This window comes from Helicoverpa zea, chromosome 4 (assembly GCF_022581195.2).
Source record: "Helicoverpa zea isolate HzStark_Cry1AcR chromosome 4, ilHelZeax1.1, whole genome shotgun sequence".
NCBI classification, from domain to species: Eukaryota; Metazoa; Arthropoda; class Insecta; order Lepidoptera; family Noctuidae; genus Helicoverpa; species Helicoverpa zea.
Genome location: NC_061455.1, coordinates 1,193,398 through 1,209,345, shown reverse-complemented (window position 1 = coordinate 1,209,345; position 15,948 = coordinate 1,193,398). Strand labels below are relative to the sequence as shown.

At 36.4% G+C, this 15,948-nt stretch overlaps 1 protein-coding gene across 8 annotated transcripts in view; it reads left to right on the top strand.

The window, feature by feature from the left end:
- LOC124629730 (muscle-specific protein 300 kDa-like) overlaps positions 1-15,948 on the top strand; it is a 170,206-nt gene that overhangs the window by 139,539 nt on the left and 14,719 nt on the right. For all 8 annotated transcript variants that reach the window (XR_006984319.1, XM_047163253.1, XM_047163257.1 and 5 more), the window contains 3 exons: positions 155-355; positions 684-862; positions 1,540-1,666. Coding sequence is in view for 7 of the 8 variants with exons in the window: in XM_047163253.1 (XP_047019209.1) it covers positions 155-355; positions 684-862; positions 1,540-1,666 (507 nt within the window). In the remaining variant the exon portion in view is untranslated. The remainder of the gene's footprint in view (positions 1-154; positions 356-683; positions 863-1,539; positions 1,667-15,948) is intronic.

Genomic DNA, 15,948 nt, shown 5'->3' with positions numbered 1-15,948 from the left:
AGTCAAAGCAGAACTACAATAATTCGATCTTAAAACTTTAACTATCTATATCTGTTACGTCAATTCTGTATACTTTACTGAAGTACATAGTATGAACCCATCTTTTATTACCGGTAATAACCTCTTTTACCCACACCTTACCTACCTTCTCCAGGAAACCCACGCAGAGCTAGAAGCAGCTTGCAGCGACCTGAGCAGCCGGCTCCGCTTCAAGCTGTACCTGTGGCGACGCTTCGAGAGACAGCTCGAGCTGGTGCAGGGCGCCGTGAGGGAAGCTGACTACATGGTGGAACTCCTCACCGTGCAGGGACAAGTGGACTATGATCGCCTGCTGAAGGCCACTGAGAAACTTGAGGTTAGTTCTGTTTCCTTATGTAAGAGTTCAAAAGCAATATAATTGGAACTTTATATGTTAGACGAATAATATTTTACGACAGACATTATTGATCGTGCAAAATATAGTAGGGAAAGGGGAGCGCCATCATATCTATAGGCACTGTATGTGCACATTTCTATAGCATTGCTTTGATTTTAGGCATAGGCGTTCAAAAGCAGCAACTTGACCGACTTCATATAGGCTATACATATTGGTATTCACATCTATGTAATATAGTTCTTAGTATTCATTAACAGTAGAAGCTTTAACCTATTTACAAATAAATAACACCTATCTTCTCCACCAGACCCTGAGCGAGTCACTCTCGCGCCGCAGCGGCGAGCTGGTCGGCGAGCTGACCGCCGCCGCCGAGCCTCTCGAAGCTTCCACCGAGCCGTCCGTGGCCGCCAGCCTGCGCAGAGAGCTGGACGACGCCGCCGCTGCCTACGAGCACACCTGCACTAACCTCAACCAGCTGTGTGACAAGTGAGTTATATGTACATCCTACTGGGATAGCTGGTAGGGAACTGACCGCCGCCGCCGAGCCTCTCGAAGCTTCCACCGAGCCGTCCGTGGCCGCCAGCCTGCGCAGAGAGCTGGACGACGCCGCCGCTGCCTACGAGCACACCTGCACTAACCTCAACCAGCTGTGTGACAAGTGAGTTATATGTACATCCTACTGGGATAGCTGGTAGGGAACTGACCGCCGCCGCCGAGCCTCTCGAAGCTTCCACCGAGCCGTCCGTGGCCGCCAGCCTGCGCAGAGAGCTGGACGACGCCGCCGCTGCCTACGAGCACACCTGCACTAACCTCAACCAGCTGTGTGACAAGTGAGTTTTATGATAACCTTCACATAAAAGAAGAATAGCAATTATTCCTCTTTTCAATATTTCCTCAGCAGTATTTCGATTTTAAAATTGAAAAGTATGTGATGTGTGAATTGCTATAGAATTTGAACAGGCGCTGACTCTTTCTAAATAGTTATCCGTGCATTGTCCCTTCTTATGTAATCGTTTAAACTGGTAGTTGTCAATTGTTTGCTGTTCCGTTTCCGAGACACGCCCGAATGGACCGAGCAGAAAATCCGCTTACGTGAAAACGTTGTCCCGCTTATACTTTAAGGTTTATGAAGTGTTATATAATTATAATATCTTTCTCCCAAGGTACCACAAAGCAGTGGAACTCTGGAAGCGTTACCGCGACGCGGCGGCTGCCGTGCGCGCGTTCGCGGACTTCCAGGAGCAGCGCATACACGCGCTGCGCCCTGACGACGCGCCCAACACTGCGCAAGTGAGTACATGGCTTTATATTTACGGGAGTTTTAGACAAGAAGTCTTACTATAATCGTAAACGGTACCGGAAAAGAAATGTGTGTACTATGTGCTGGATTTGTTTTAGGAATTTTGTATTTAGCAGAAACAATTTAGGTTTCGGGTTGCTAGAAGACACTACACTACGATAAAGGAAACTACGATATCTTGATTTCTAAGCTAAATTAGATCAAATGTATAGGCATATAGTAATTATGTATAGGCATATAGTATTAGGTATTTAAATTTTTAAGTAGCATATTTTGCAAATAAAATCATTAGACGTAATTATGATACTTAATTACGTTTAATAACATCCATCCACAGTAGTTCTAAAACACAAGTTTTGCAAAATCATATAAAAATCTTCACATAAGCCAACTTAAAGGATACTTAGTTCAATACTTCTCACAAACTCATTAAGCTAATAACTCTTCAAGCAAACAAACCTTCTATTTACTAACTAGCAGTTAAATAAAACTGCCCATCCCAGATCAATACAGTATACAGTAACCGCGGCTAACCGTGACTCACGCTAACTGACCGCGCCTAACTTAATGGATTACAGGTCGATGGCCGACGGTTTCAGAACTGAAATATTATCACGCCATCCCTTGAAAGGACATATAAATATCATATGGGTATTTAACACGCTGCATTCTGGTAAACTGGTGTAAAATATGGCTGTTTTCAGGACCAATTTGCACGATATTTTTTGCGAAAGTTCTCGAGATTTTGTTGTTTTGGATTCGGGGTTACAACTATAGTTTTTACATCAAGGGTGAATAGTATTACAGGTGTAACTGCTAATCGTATAAAAATCTGACCAGCTGTGATCTGTTTTTGTGTTATTAAATCTAAAACAAACACACACATTGATTATGGAATTAATGGAAATATGTATATCACCAAAACATTTGATTAATAAACAGTACCACTTATTTCTCCTAAGTAGTCACTAAACTTATTTGAACATTTACAAAATATTTTTCTTCCTGTATCAGCACTTAGAATTTCTTTCAAACACGTATAAGTGATTCCATGTAACGTGACTGAACTATCGTCCGAAAAAACGCACACTCAACAAGAAGGCTTATTTGTATAATAGACGCCAATCTACATACATTTTTTTTTGCACTCGAGTGTACAATTAGCGAGTGGGCGTGGTGTAGCGTCCGTTTTTTGTTTACACTTAGGGGTCTATGTACTGAGGTTTGCTGTCTTAAATCATAAAAGTACCTACAATCTGATAAATCTTCAATTCAAAAGACAGGTGCAAACATAAGACAAATTTTAACAAAATATTACCTACTTTAAAATCTTTTTTATGTCCAGACGTTCTCAAAAATAGAGTTGCTGAAAAGCAAATAGAAAAAAAACAATGTCTTACTTTTACAATATACGTAATCAGATTGTTAGTTCAAATTAAAACAGCTGCACTTACATTATTTACGTAATCGCACTTTTATACTCTCAAGGATATTTTGCAGACTTTTTCATTCGACTGATTATGATGCTAATCTTACATTCTATACAATCTTAATGTAAAACAAATATTATAACAGGCTACAAAATAATCATTAGGTTTCAATTCTGGATATAAATAAAAAAAATCGCAAATAAATTCTACTTCATCCCCCGGGCCTTTTTCCAACTATGTTAGGGTCAGCTTCCAGCCTTACCGGATGCAGAGTACCAGTGTTTTTATGAGAAATAAAATCTAGTTAATTTATTTTACGATAGAATATCGATATTCCTTTTGAACATAGCTTCTATCTATAGTGCTGGGGTGTACGACCGATCGTACTTGCGGCGCATATCGATAATTGTCACTGCTGCCAAATATGACAGCGATTTATCGCGAGCGGCGAGCGGTGATGTCATTCAGTCAGTCACGCTTTGACATTGAATGTGCAGTCTGATAGTCATGTGTGATAGTGCATCCGTTTTGTTATTGCTGTTATATAACGTTGTTGCGTTGTAATTAGGTGGTTCAGTATATTTTTTTAACGTAAAGTCTTAATTTTTAGAATTACCGCAAATTTTAAAGCACTGTTTTGTTTTAGATATCGATACTAATAGATTTTTATGTGATAACCATATTACCTCATTTCGTAAACTTATGTACCTATTGTTGTGCTGGGAAAAAGATAACAACAAGACAAACTCCCTAACAACTCTATGCTATGTTTAAAGTAAATAAGTGCCTAAACAAATACATAACAATAATATTATACTTAAGTATACCTACCTACATAGATTTAATGAATTCTGGGAAAGTATCGGCGCGGCATATCACATAGGTACGTGACATAATGACCGGGGTGTTCACACGGGATGTAGGTATTGCGTACAACATCAACATAAATATCAACTTCAAAATATTCCCTTGTTCCAAAAATGTCCTGAAAGACATACCTATTAAGAATATAAAAAACATCCGAGTTGTGAACCTCGTCCTTTTTGAGAAGTCGGTTAAAAATTAAAAAAGGAATATCTTTTCGTTTATGAAAAACTTAAGATGATATCAATTAGTAAGTTCAAAATAAGGTATTCCTCAAATTACTATCTAACGAATCTCATATCTAACTTAGTTGTTATGTAAAAACAAGACATCTCAAAACTCCGTAGTTTCATTGTTCTGTAATCAAAATGCGTGAACGAGCGGTGCTTGAACCGCTTAAATTGTGTGAAACAGTTAGACAAACCGTCAGACATTTTGCCAAAATATTTTACCTCTAGACTGTTTGATTGATATGCTGTAATAAAATACCTACAGCTCAAAATAGTAAGTAAATAAAGTTTATATTTCCACTTTAAACTTACTATAATTAATTTTACGTAAACAGAAAATAAATTATTTCAAGTGTTATTTTATTCTGATTTATTTATTAAATAGACTTGCAGTTATAATTATTATCATAACTGTTTTAAATCCTGTATAAACGGCTTTTATCTTTACTTTAATATCTAATTCGGGTAGTTTATTAGTCGCGTGCTAAAAACAAATCTAGCGATGCCTAATTTATTGGAAGCACTCCAGAGTGTCAGGTTGAAGTAACTTTATAACAAGTTCTGACAGGAGCCTGAAAAACTTTACATGTAAAATTCAGAAAATAGAAAATGTGATAAAAACTGTTTCTAAACAAAATTCGGTGGAATCCAGTTATTTTAATGAGGTATAATGTAGCACTTCGTAGTGCAAAAACATAAGATAAGGCGACTTTAATGAAGTGAAACTTTATGAACAGTCACAATAAAAGTGCGCTGATAACGCGAGTGATAATACGACCAGCCAACCGCCAGTCGCCTCGCGGACGTCCGACTCGCGGGACGTCTGCCAAACAAACGAACAAACTCGAAACATTACTCGAATAATCGAATATATTTAATACGAAGTGTCAAATCGATAACCACCAAGGTCACACACGCCGCGTGAAACAATGCTCAGGTTGTTGACTATGCATAATTTCATTTGATCATTAGGCGATAAAAGCAGCAACTGCATACAATGTCGACCTTGAGACTCGGCCGTGACTCCATTGTAAGCGATGTTCCAAATTTGTAAAATTTGAATTCCGCATTCGAATTGAATCAACGGTGATGTGATGCTACCATAGAGCTTCAAAAATAAGCGGGAGTCGTATGTTTATTTGCTAAAATAAATATAAACGAACCAAAACAAATATTTAATCAACTAATTAAGTTAAACTTACCCTCAAATGTAAATAAAGTGATTAACGGCATATTTATTTAAATTACGAGCTTAAATTCTACAATCGATTTTTAATTACTGTTTAAATTATTAGTGAGTGTATACAGTGTGTATTAAATATATCGACGTTTTTATAATTAAGTGTATTTAAAGAAGTAGTGCAATGCGAAATGATTGAGTGCCATGATATTGTCAATAGTGAGATATAGTCGTGTTGTTGTGAAGTGATAAGGAATATGTGTCACGGGATCACGGTGTGATTTATTCACAAAGATGTCACTTCAGGAGGTAATCATCAATCATTTTTTAATACTCGCTAGGCAAATATTATTTATAAGTTGTACGCTAAAGTCCTTCAGTGTAATCTAATCAGATACAAGATTTACTTATTTAGTACATAGGTATATTATCGTCATCTTGCGTACCAAAATTCACATTAAGGCGCGCGATTAACATTCTACCACGTCTATCATTCGTCTCTTCTTCTACCCTCAGTGTCATATGCAAACTTTTAACTCTTTTCTCACAGCTGAAAAATATCCAATCTCAATACATATGTGAAAAGTATTTACCAAAATTAAATATATCGATATATCTGAAACATGACGTTACAACCCTAACTTATATTTAGTTACTGTTCGAAAAAAAAACATTTTTAAATTCGTATCAGAATAGATGATTTATTATTGTTTATAGCAAAGGTATTAGCGTCACTCAGTCTAGTCTACAAATTAAATATTTATCAGCAAGCAGGTTTTATAGCTAGTATGAATATCTTCAGTTAAATGCAAAGTTCATTGTAATCTGTGCAAATAGCAGCCGGTGAGATCATCGCACGATCAAGCCAGAGGAAATACGCGACGAAAATATTCACTGCTAATATTTCTGATATAATTTTCAGTCTAAAAATAATATAACTAAGTACTAGAGTATGAGAATAACAGGATAACTGCGGATGTAGAGCTATAAAGGGAACGATAGTTCCCTTGTGCATAGAGGGAGATGTCCTATTTGGGAGCTCTGTCTCTTTTAAGGGGTCAATCATGAGGTCGTTATTGTTACGTCTAGTTTTGATGAAAACCGTTTTTTGTAAGCTATATCGTTTTATAGAATATTAGGCGATTTTCCGAGGTTTCACCCTCGTCCCGTGGGAACCGCTGCCTGTACTAGGATAAAATATAGCTTATGTTACTCGGTAAGAGTTTAGCTTTCCAATAGTGAAAGAATTTTTCAAATCTGTTCAGTAGTTTCTGAACATTTTGGGTGAAAACAAAAAAATAACTATATTAATATAGATTTAGTTATATCGTGCAACTCATAATATTATTGAAGTTTTATCCTGTTTTCCTCACAGTTAACTTTTGGTACTGTTATTTATAAACGTGACTATGTAATCTTACCTCACGGGTACATTTAGTACTTATTGCGTCATAAATACATAATAATCTAGGTTAAGGATTTCAATAGTGCATAAAAAGTGACAGGTCTAACCCGAAACGGTTACTAGTTCTAACAAGTAGGTACTTATTATTCTTTGGTTTACTGTTATTCATTTTCACAGTAATAATAGTCTTACAATGAGCTAATATTTCCATCTGATAAAGAGCCTTGAATACTCAATGGGTATTAAACCTTATCAGCGTGTATCTTAGATGAACTACGTCTTAGGTATTTTGTATTATAATAGTATAACTGGAAGCACGTGCGATTTTAAACGCATTCCAAGGAAATTCGTTGTGGTTCTCTAATCTTAAAAAAAGAATAATGAGATCTAGCTTTCTGGTAATACCAATTTTCAATATATTTAATACAATTTCTACCTTCCATAAAGTACACAAGTAAAAAAAATTGTAGTTACAATAACACACTAGAAATTCATGAACACAAATAACGATAAATTCACTAGTTTGTCTCAACACCTTTAATGACAGCTTTAAAATAATTTAAGATAGGTACTTATTTACTTCATCTCGTAACAATTACGCTAAGTTCGGTTAATTTGTCAGAACAAACCCAAGGTTATGGTTTGTGGCACCAAATTATATCTGCAGTAGCAATTAGCATGTTTTCGTGGTCACAGACTTGCTACAAAGAAAATTTGTTCAAAAACTAATTGAAAATGCGCAAAGGCCACCAAGCCGGACTGCCGAACCTGAGGTCCCGGGTTCGATTCCCGGTTCGGTCGATATTTGTGTGATGAGCATGCTTGTTGGCCGTGGTCTGGGTGTTACTATATGTATTTATAAATATGTATATATGTAGCTATATGTAGTTTATCAGTTGTGTTAGCACCCATAACACAAGTTAATAAATAACTTACCATGGGGCTAACCGACCGTGTGTGAAAAGGTGTCGCGACATTATTATTATTATTATAAATGTATGTCTCTTCCAGACCTCGGGACTATAGAGTCCCGGATTTTTGGGAGGCGAACATGGGGCCGAAGCCAACACGCTGAAGCCCTTTTGAGACAACTTTAATGAAATGGTGACACAAAACGGACGATTATCCCTGTATACACTATAGAAATGTACCCAAGGACAATCCCCGGTTCTGTGCTAAACTATTGCTAACTATAGATGAAAACTACTTAGGCTATTGTGATGGGATGCTAATGGACTAGGAATGGGGAAACTACGGGAGCTATGGCACCTGCCGATGACAATGTATTAAATACATGTTAAAATGGCAGGTGGAGACTCGCCAACTCACTTACTGGGCCCCCGGGAATCTGTCACTGAAAAGCAACAAGAGGGCAACAGGGACATGAGCGGCTGAGAAGGGTGAGGATACCTCGGCGGACTTTAAACGCAGATCACGCGCTCCCTGTGGGTCCAGCATCACCGGCCCACTCGCCACTTACCACGAGGCACCTACCCTCCGAGCAGGACTAACCTTGCTCTAGCGACTCCACTCTGACCGGCCGATGAAGGCAAGCCAAGAGGCGGGAGACCTATCCCCCGTCATGCTTCACTCCGGCAGGCCGGAGATGGGGGACAGTATACTCTCCCTGGAGCACTCGGATATATAGCCCCGCGGGGTCGCTACTCCCCGTCATCCGCCTCAGATGCCCTGCGGGGCTTATTATTATTATTATTAATTTTAAGCTTCTTCTTTAATTAAGCTGGCAGGGTGACAAGGAAAGTTTTTAGGGAATTTAGAATTTACTTAAGTATCTGAGTTGTAGTTTTTCTTATTTTTTCGTATTTAGTTGCGCTATTTCGTACTTGTATTATTTAGTATTGCCCTTAACGTCATCCGACTAGCCTTTATCCAATTATGTTGGGGTCAGCTTCCAGTCCAACCTGATGCAGCTGAGTACCAGTGATTTGCAAGGAGCGGCTGCCTATCTGACCTCCATAACCTAGTTACCCAGGCAACCCAATACCTCTTGGTAAGAGCGGTTGTCAGACTTACTGGTTTCTGACTACCCGGGACCTCAGGGTTTTTGATGCAGTAAGTAAATTAATCATAACCGCGTACAAGTTTTGGTTTAAGTATAAAGCAAATTGTAGCCAATTTTCTACTGCTGTATCAATTATCCAGACTTTCCCATAAACATGATTAATTCTAATCGTATAATAAATACACGCGTGTTCAAGCTATTCGAAGTTTTCAAAGTCAAACATAATTAAAAACAAACATTAATGGCGATGCCATTGCGATTATCACGGAGCTAACTTGCCAAGGACACTATCCTGTAGCTCTATGAACGTCTAGACACGGCATAAGAAAGTAGCACAGTTACGTAACTTTACATCAAAGTTGTTGCACGACCGTTGCACTTCAGTTGTTGATTGCAGAAACGTGAATCAATATTATGGCTTAAATTGTTTGTTAGATAATCTCTAAATTATACTATTAACCTGTTCATGATTGTTTTGAACTAAATAATATTGAATTCGTAAATATTATTGAATTTAACTTGATCTACTCGTAAGCAACCGGTAGTAAATAGGTTGTTTTTCACCATATGTTATTAATTTAGTTTTTTTTTACTTAATTTACCCAATTCAACGGCTTATTTTGTTTTTATATATATGTATAATGAAGAATATAAACCATGTCTTTTTTATGTTATCGATACTCGACGCCACAAGAATAATTAAATTAGGATTGATATAATATTGATAATGTTTACAAAATTCTTTTAAACATATTAGTCAAATACTGAAGGTTAGGCACTTATTGTATTTAGAGTCTATTAACACTTAGGCAGTAAACCTACCAAGACTGATGCCTAGAATCTAGGTAGAAATAAATAAAAATATGTAAGCTCAGCTTCAGATAACAATTTTTTTAAATAAATCGACGACGTTAGTAACAAAAACGGATAAACCTTTTCCGTTTCTGATATCGTCATATTTATTATTTTTCCTAATTAAACAATTTTTATCAGTAGGTACCCACACTATTTCGAGTATTTGTATTAACTTGCTAATTATGCGTTGTACGTGTATTTGTTTGCTCGTAATGTAGGTCGATTTTACCATTTTGAATAGTTAGCACATTTAGACAAACGCGTGTTAATGTAGGGTACTCTATTGAACTCTAGAGATACCTATCACAAAAGTGCTGATTTTCATTTTTCAAGAACAAATATGTTACAAAATGGCATTGTTTTGTAAATTAGATAGGTATTGTCTAAGTCTGAAAGTATGCGTAAGAACTATTTTTAGACTATGCTTTAGTTATTCGTCATACCTATTTGCAGTTTAACTTTATGTTTTTTGGTATTGAAAGAACATTTGAAAACGATTTATTTTGACTGATTTGAAATGTAGGAAGTAATTAAATGTATCCAAATATTCTACACAATAAAACGCAGACATCCATTTAAAGCTGTGTGGTTAAATTCTTCTGCCTACGCGCATTGCATATAAATCCCGTGATCCGAGCTTCACCGAATCATATTTTGACAGCGAATCGTCTGCAAGATGACGCAAGAGGCGCGAAAAGTAAGCAAGCTTCGCCATTGGTTAGCGATGCGTTCTAATTTTGAAATGTATTAATAAACACCGAAATCCTCCGAAGGTTACTTCTCAAATTGTTAGCTTGTATTTAAAGTTGACGTAAGCATGCAGTTTACACTCGAAAGAAAACGAAAGATTTAATATATTTTATAACCAAGAAATCTACAATCAATTTGAATCTAAGTACCACGAATTCCGCTAGCTAAATCATTCTTATATAAACTCTCATTTTACAATTTGACAACCATGTCCTATACTACTGTACTGTGTGTGTGTACTGATAGTTTTTAGGCAGGAAGCCAGAACTGATCACCTGTGCACTCTTTTCATCTAAGTACTACTAATTACTACTCAAGCTTAACCGTGCCAACGTGATCTGTCACTACTTAGAAAAGCTAAGATTTCTCAACACCATAATAAGGAAGAGGCGTAGACGATAAATATGTTTTTTATACTTATTAAGTGAGCCGATATGCTTAATATGTATAAAAACTGGACTGTGACAAGTCGTGATGCTTATAAAGGTTTATTTATTGCTTTGAGGAATCAAGATGGGCTGGTAACCTAGTAGAAATATTGCGACCTTCCTTCAAATATGTATGTTCTCTAGCTGCTATCGGTCCATGAATGCGCTTAGGAATTCTTCATAAAGGTGTGAATTGGTTTTGAGTTTTTGGCTCTGCAATGAAATTAGCGTAGTCTATTCCATTGAATTTAGTCTGACTCATCTTAAATCTTGACTGACTGCTTACTTCATAAGTAGCCACAAAAAAGCGTTCACAATTACGAAACAAGACCGTTATGATTTTAGAACCTGAACCTTGGGAAGTTGAGAGAAAAATTGCTGTTTATAACCGAAACGGTTTCGCACTAAGTTAAAGTAAGCTATAAATAACCAGCACAGATCGTTAAGTGAGGACATAAACCTGTGTTTGGACAGTAATTCTGAGAAGTACGGCACTTTACCTTTGCTGTTGTGACAATATTAACCTGAAAAGGTGTTTTTGAACTTGAGTACCTAAATAAAGAATTTTGACAAGACAAGTAAAATAAGTACAAGTAATATCGTAAAATGTATTCTAAGTCCAAAAACAAGTGTGTGTTGATTTTTTGCAGTACAAAATTGCATTGTTTTATTTACACGAAATAAATAAAGTAGGTAAACACTTAGGGATTATCAGTTGCATACAAATGCTGTGTTAACTAATTAAACTGAGCCAAGACAGAAACCGGTTTAAAGGATGCCATCATCGTTCAGTCAATTAAAATTGCAATGTATTGTTGAATTTCCGGTCCTAATGTTACCGTGGAATTGTGGAAAATGGTTGCAACGTCCCCTGTGTGTACTTATAACTAAGGAAAATGAGTAAACAGATAAATATAACGAAATACATATGTGATGTATTTTTGCTAGATAATAAACTTATTTGAAACACGTATTTTCTATCATAAAATAAAAAAATGTAGTATAATTAAATAAATAACCTACGTCACAAAATTATTCTTCGCTCAATAAAATGTTGAACTTTATCCTAATCTGACAGTTACTCTAGCGTCTTACCACAAATACAGTAAAACTCCTTAAATGTCTGTTCATGTCTATTCTTCCCTAATTCTATGTCAGAAACAACGGAACGTCTTAATTGCGGGCGCGATACAGCGCCCTTGCTTAACAAAGTTCGTGCGGCCCACCGCGGCGGTAATCAATCAATATCACTTACATGGGCTTAAACCAACAGATTATGGTTGATAGCTTAACTAAGGCTTAACAAAAACACGAGTTAGGAATAGAGAAGTACCAGATTTTTATGTCAATTCTTAAGATGCTATTGTGACCAATAAAACTGTTATTACATAGGTACATATTATTACATTTATATAGGTAGGGTTGTCAATGAACATCTTTAGCAGCACGGGTAGTCAGAAGCCAGTAAGTCTGACAACCAGTATTAGCTACGGGTATTGGGTTGCCCGGGCAACTGGCCTGAGGAGACCAGATATACAGTCGCTCCTTGTTAAACATTGGTACTCAGCTGCATCCTGTTAGACTGGAAGCCGACCCCAACATAGTTGGGAAAAGGAAAGGTACATTAGACACGTGAGTAAAATTGCCATTCTTAAGTTAGGCAGGTACATGTGTGTGAGTCTGTTAATTCATTTAAATAGGGCATTTAAAACACATGATCCCTTTTAATTGTTACACTTAATGTACATAATACCAATAAAGATATCTGAAAGCTTTCAAAACACTTTCTTTCAGTTCGATACAAATATACTCCGTCGCATGTCTGGGTAGTTTCAACCTGGCTTCCATTAAGCGAATTGGCTGCACAGGCGTGCCCGTTCCATTAATATATCGCGATACACTTTAATTTAATTTAGGACGAACGATTACTCAGTAATGACTAATGTTCGTGATTATGTGCGTATTTTTAACTTGACTTTTGATTCGTAAGACTCCCCTTTTGTGCGGTCCAGTCATCCGGACATAAAGTGGATTCTTGAGCTGCGAAACTGATCAACGGATTTTGATAAAATGTTACCATGTCCTACTATTCGTTAAGAGGACGAATTGGAATTTTTGGCGCCAAGGATGTCAATTTTTCTCAGTAAATACAAAACGGATCAAAATACAACTTGGTTACCTGAAAGTTCATGATATAAGCCTTATTTTGTTAGTTGTAGAAACATGATTAGGTAACTTTTATAACAGAGAAAAATATATCAAACATACCTCTTTTTAAAAAGAAATTCACATATTATGGGCAAACGGGACCGATTTAAGCCTCTTAACTTTTTTAGTAGTTGAGTATATACATACTCTTTAAAATGGTAGTAGGAATTTTTATTAAATTATCATTTCTAAATATTAAAATTACAAAACCATTTTGTCGCTTACGACTTTTAGTTATAAGCTAGCGCGCGTATTGTTATCCTCGCCCCGCTCAGACGCTCCGACCCCTTTTGGCGCCTTAGATGCGCGTGCCGGTTATGGAATTATTGTTGACCACTTCCTCGCCTTAAGGAATGGAGATTCTTTGTCATATTAGTTTCTGCATAGTACAGATTTCAGAAAAATGAGTAAAAATAATAATTTGCCAATGTATTGTGTCATTCTGAATGATAAAACAATTGCTATCAAACGGATGTTGAGTAATTGTAGTTTATAGCCGTTGTAAGCAACGGCATACATTTTTCAATTTAATTTTCATATATTTGGGCAGATGACATACTTCAATTAGCAACTACATAGTTCTTTTAGGGTAGTGAAACTTTACATAGCATAATATATAGCCTCCTAATATGGCACATGATTTTCGACCATCATTAGAATAACTCTCACGTTCACTAACTGAAGTGAAAGTATAATGAAAGCTAATGAAACAGCTAAAATCACTTTTACTGTAGCCAATTGTGTTTGAAATTGTATGGCGTGTGATACCGTGAGAACTGTGCTGTGTTTGTAGTTGACCGGTTCAGAGTGAAGTAACGTGTAAACGCAGCTTAGGTAATGTAGTACACGATTGGACGGTAGTGTTTTGTTTGGGTAAGCTAGCGGAATGTGCAATAATGTGAACACCTAATTTGCCAGTTCCAAATTAACGTTACGTTACAGCCTTTTTATCGTCCCACTGCTGGGCACAGGCCTCCTCTCACACGGAGAAGGATTCATTAATCACCACGGTTGCTCAATGCGGGTTGGTGATTTCAGACTTAGTAGTCCAGGTTTCTTCAAGATGTTTTTATCACGTTCAACTTTTTATCAGCCATTGGAGTTTAAAATATACTTAGAATTATCCGAATTTGATTGACACCAATTTGGTTAAAAAGTGTTCATAGGCGTTTGAGTGAATTTATTTAATGATGCGTATTTCTGCGTAAATCTGGGTCAAAATAAAAGTACCTATATCTTTATTTTTCAACAAAATTCTAATCAGCAGTTTTTGTCAACAAACAATGCTTTATATAGTAATTAACAAATGACAATCGAGTCTCATTGTTTATATTATTGACCCTTTTAATTACACGAAGAGTGTATAGGCTTGTTTTAATTATTGTAAGTACTTAGTGGAAGTTGATAGTGTCCCACATGGGCCCTATATTTTCCGGTTGCCATCAATATTTATATAGTCATAGTGGGCATGCCTTATTTTCCTTATAATAAAGCTTGTTGTTATCCATAGGTATGACAGTTTAAGCTATAAATACAAAGAAGTCACGTGTATGTGATATGACATAAGTGACATAATACTTATTTTGCAATTTAAAGTAGTTTTCCAGCAAAACACTTAGGTAAATCCTTTACTTAATAAAAATCCCTTCCAAAATCTTCTGACTAGTACCTATGTCTATAATAACTGTAATATCATCATCAGCCTATCGCAGTCCACTGCTGGACATAGGCCTCTCCAAGTGCACGCCACTGAGATCGATTTTCGGCTTCTCGCATCCAGCTCCTGCCAGCCGTCTTGCGCAAGTCATCACTCCACCGTGCCTGAGGACGTCCTACACTACGTTAACTGTAATATACCTGAAAATTAAATCACACACATGATGCGCCCTTACGTGGATAGAAAATCATTAAAATTGCATACATTAGAATATTTCTCACAGACGCCACGATGACTTTACTTGATAACAATATATGCTCCAGACATTCTACTTTAAATTATAAATAATGTATAGTCACTTACGTACCTACATTCATACATATTTACATTGACAAGGCATCCTGAAGGTTACTTATATTGGTTAAAGGGCTCAAATGATAATAACTTAAACCTACATAATTTTACACCATGATATACCTATCTAAGTATTTATTTCTCGTCCATGAAATATTGTATAAAAGATGGCCTCACCGGGAAGTTAGTTACTTCTTTTACCAAAAATATAGATACAAATAAGAAATGTGGAGGTACTTTTCTTAAGGTATTAAGTCTGTAGATATCCTATACATTGTAATACAATTTCCTCAACCGGATCTTCTCAATATACAATATCGATTTACAAGCTGCATATCTATTTCGCTACCGTGAAAGAGCACAGATGCGCTGCGGATATGATCTAACGCACAGGAATGCGGTGCGCACGCGCCGATCCACTGTGTAGTTATAATCACTAAGTATTGATCTGAGGAATTCTGTGCAGCTAATGAATGTGATTGTTAATTTAGATTAGATAGAAATTTGAGTAATCATGCGTTTAATTGCGTGATATCTCTGAATCTATAAGTGTTGCTTACTTAGTGCTTCTAAGTACGTTTCTCATTCATATCTCATCTCATTCATATATATTTTTGTAGTTTGAAATTGATAGCAGAATAAACTGAAACTAAACCTGAAAATGCAGTCAACTGTAAAGTGTTCGTGATGTTCTGACATTTTCAAAGATGCTCAATATTTTAATTAATTGATACCTACTTTAAAATTACCTAAACCTGTTGATTTTAATATTCAGTGAATATTTTAAAAGTTTTACGTATTTATAAGGTAAACAGGTTTATTTAAGATTAAGTTTAAAAACGTGCACAAAACCGTTTTATAGCTAAAACGTTTCGTTTTATAATCAAA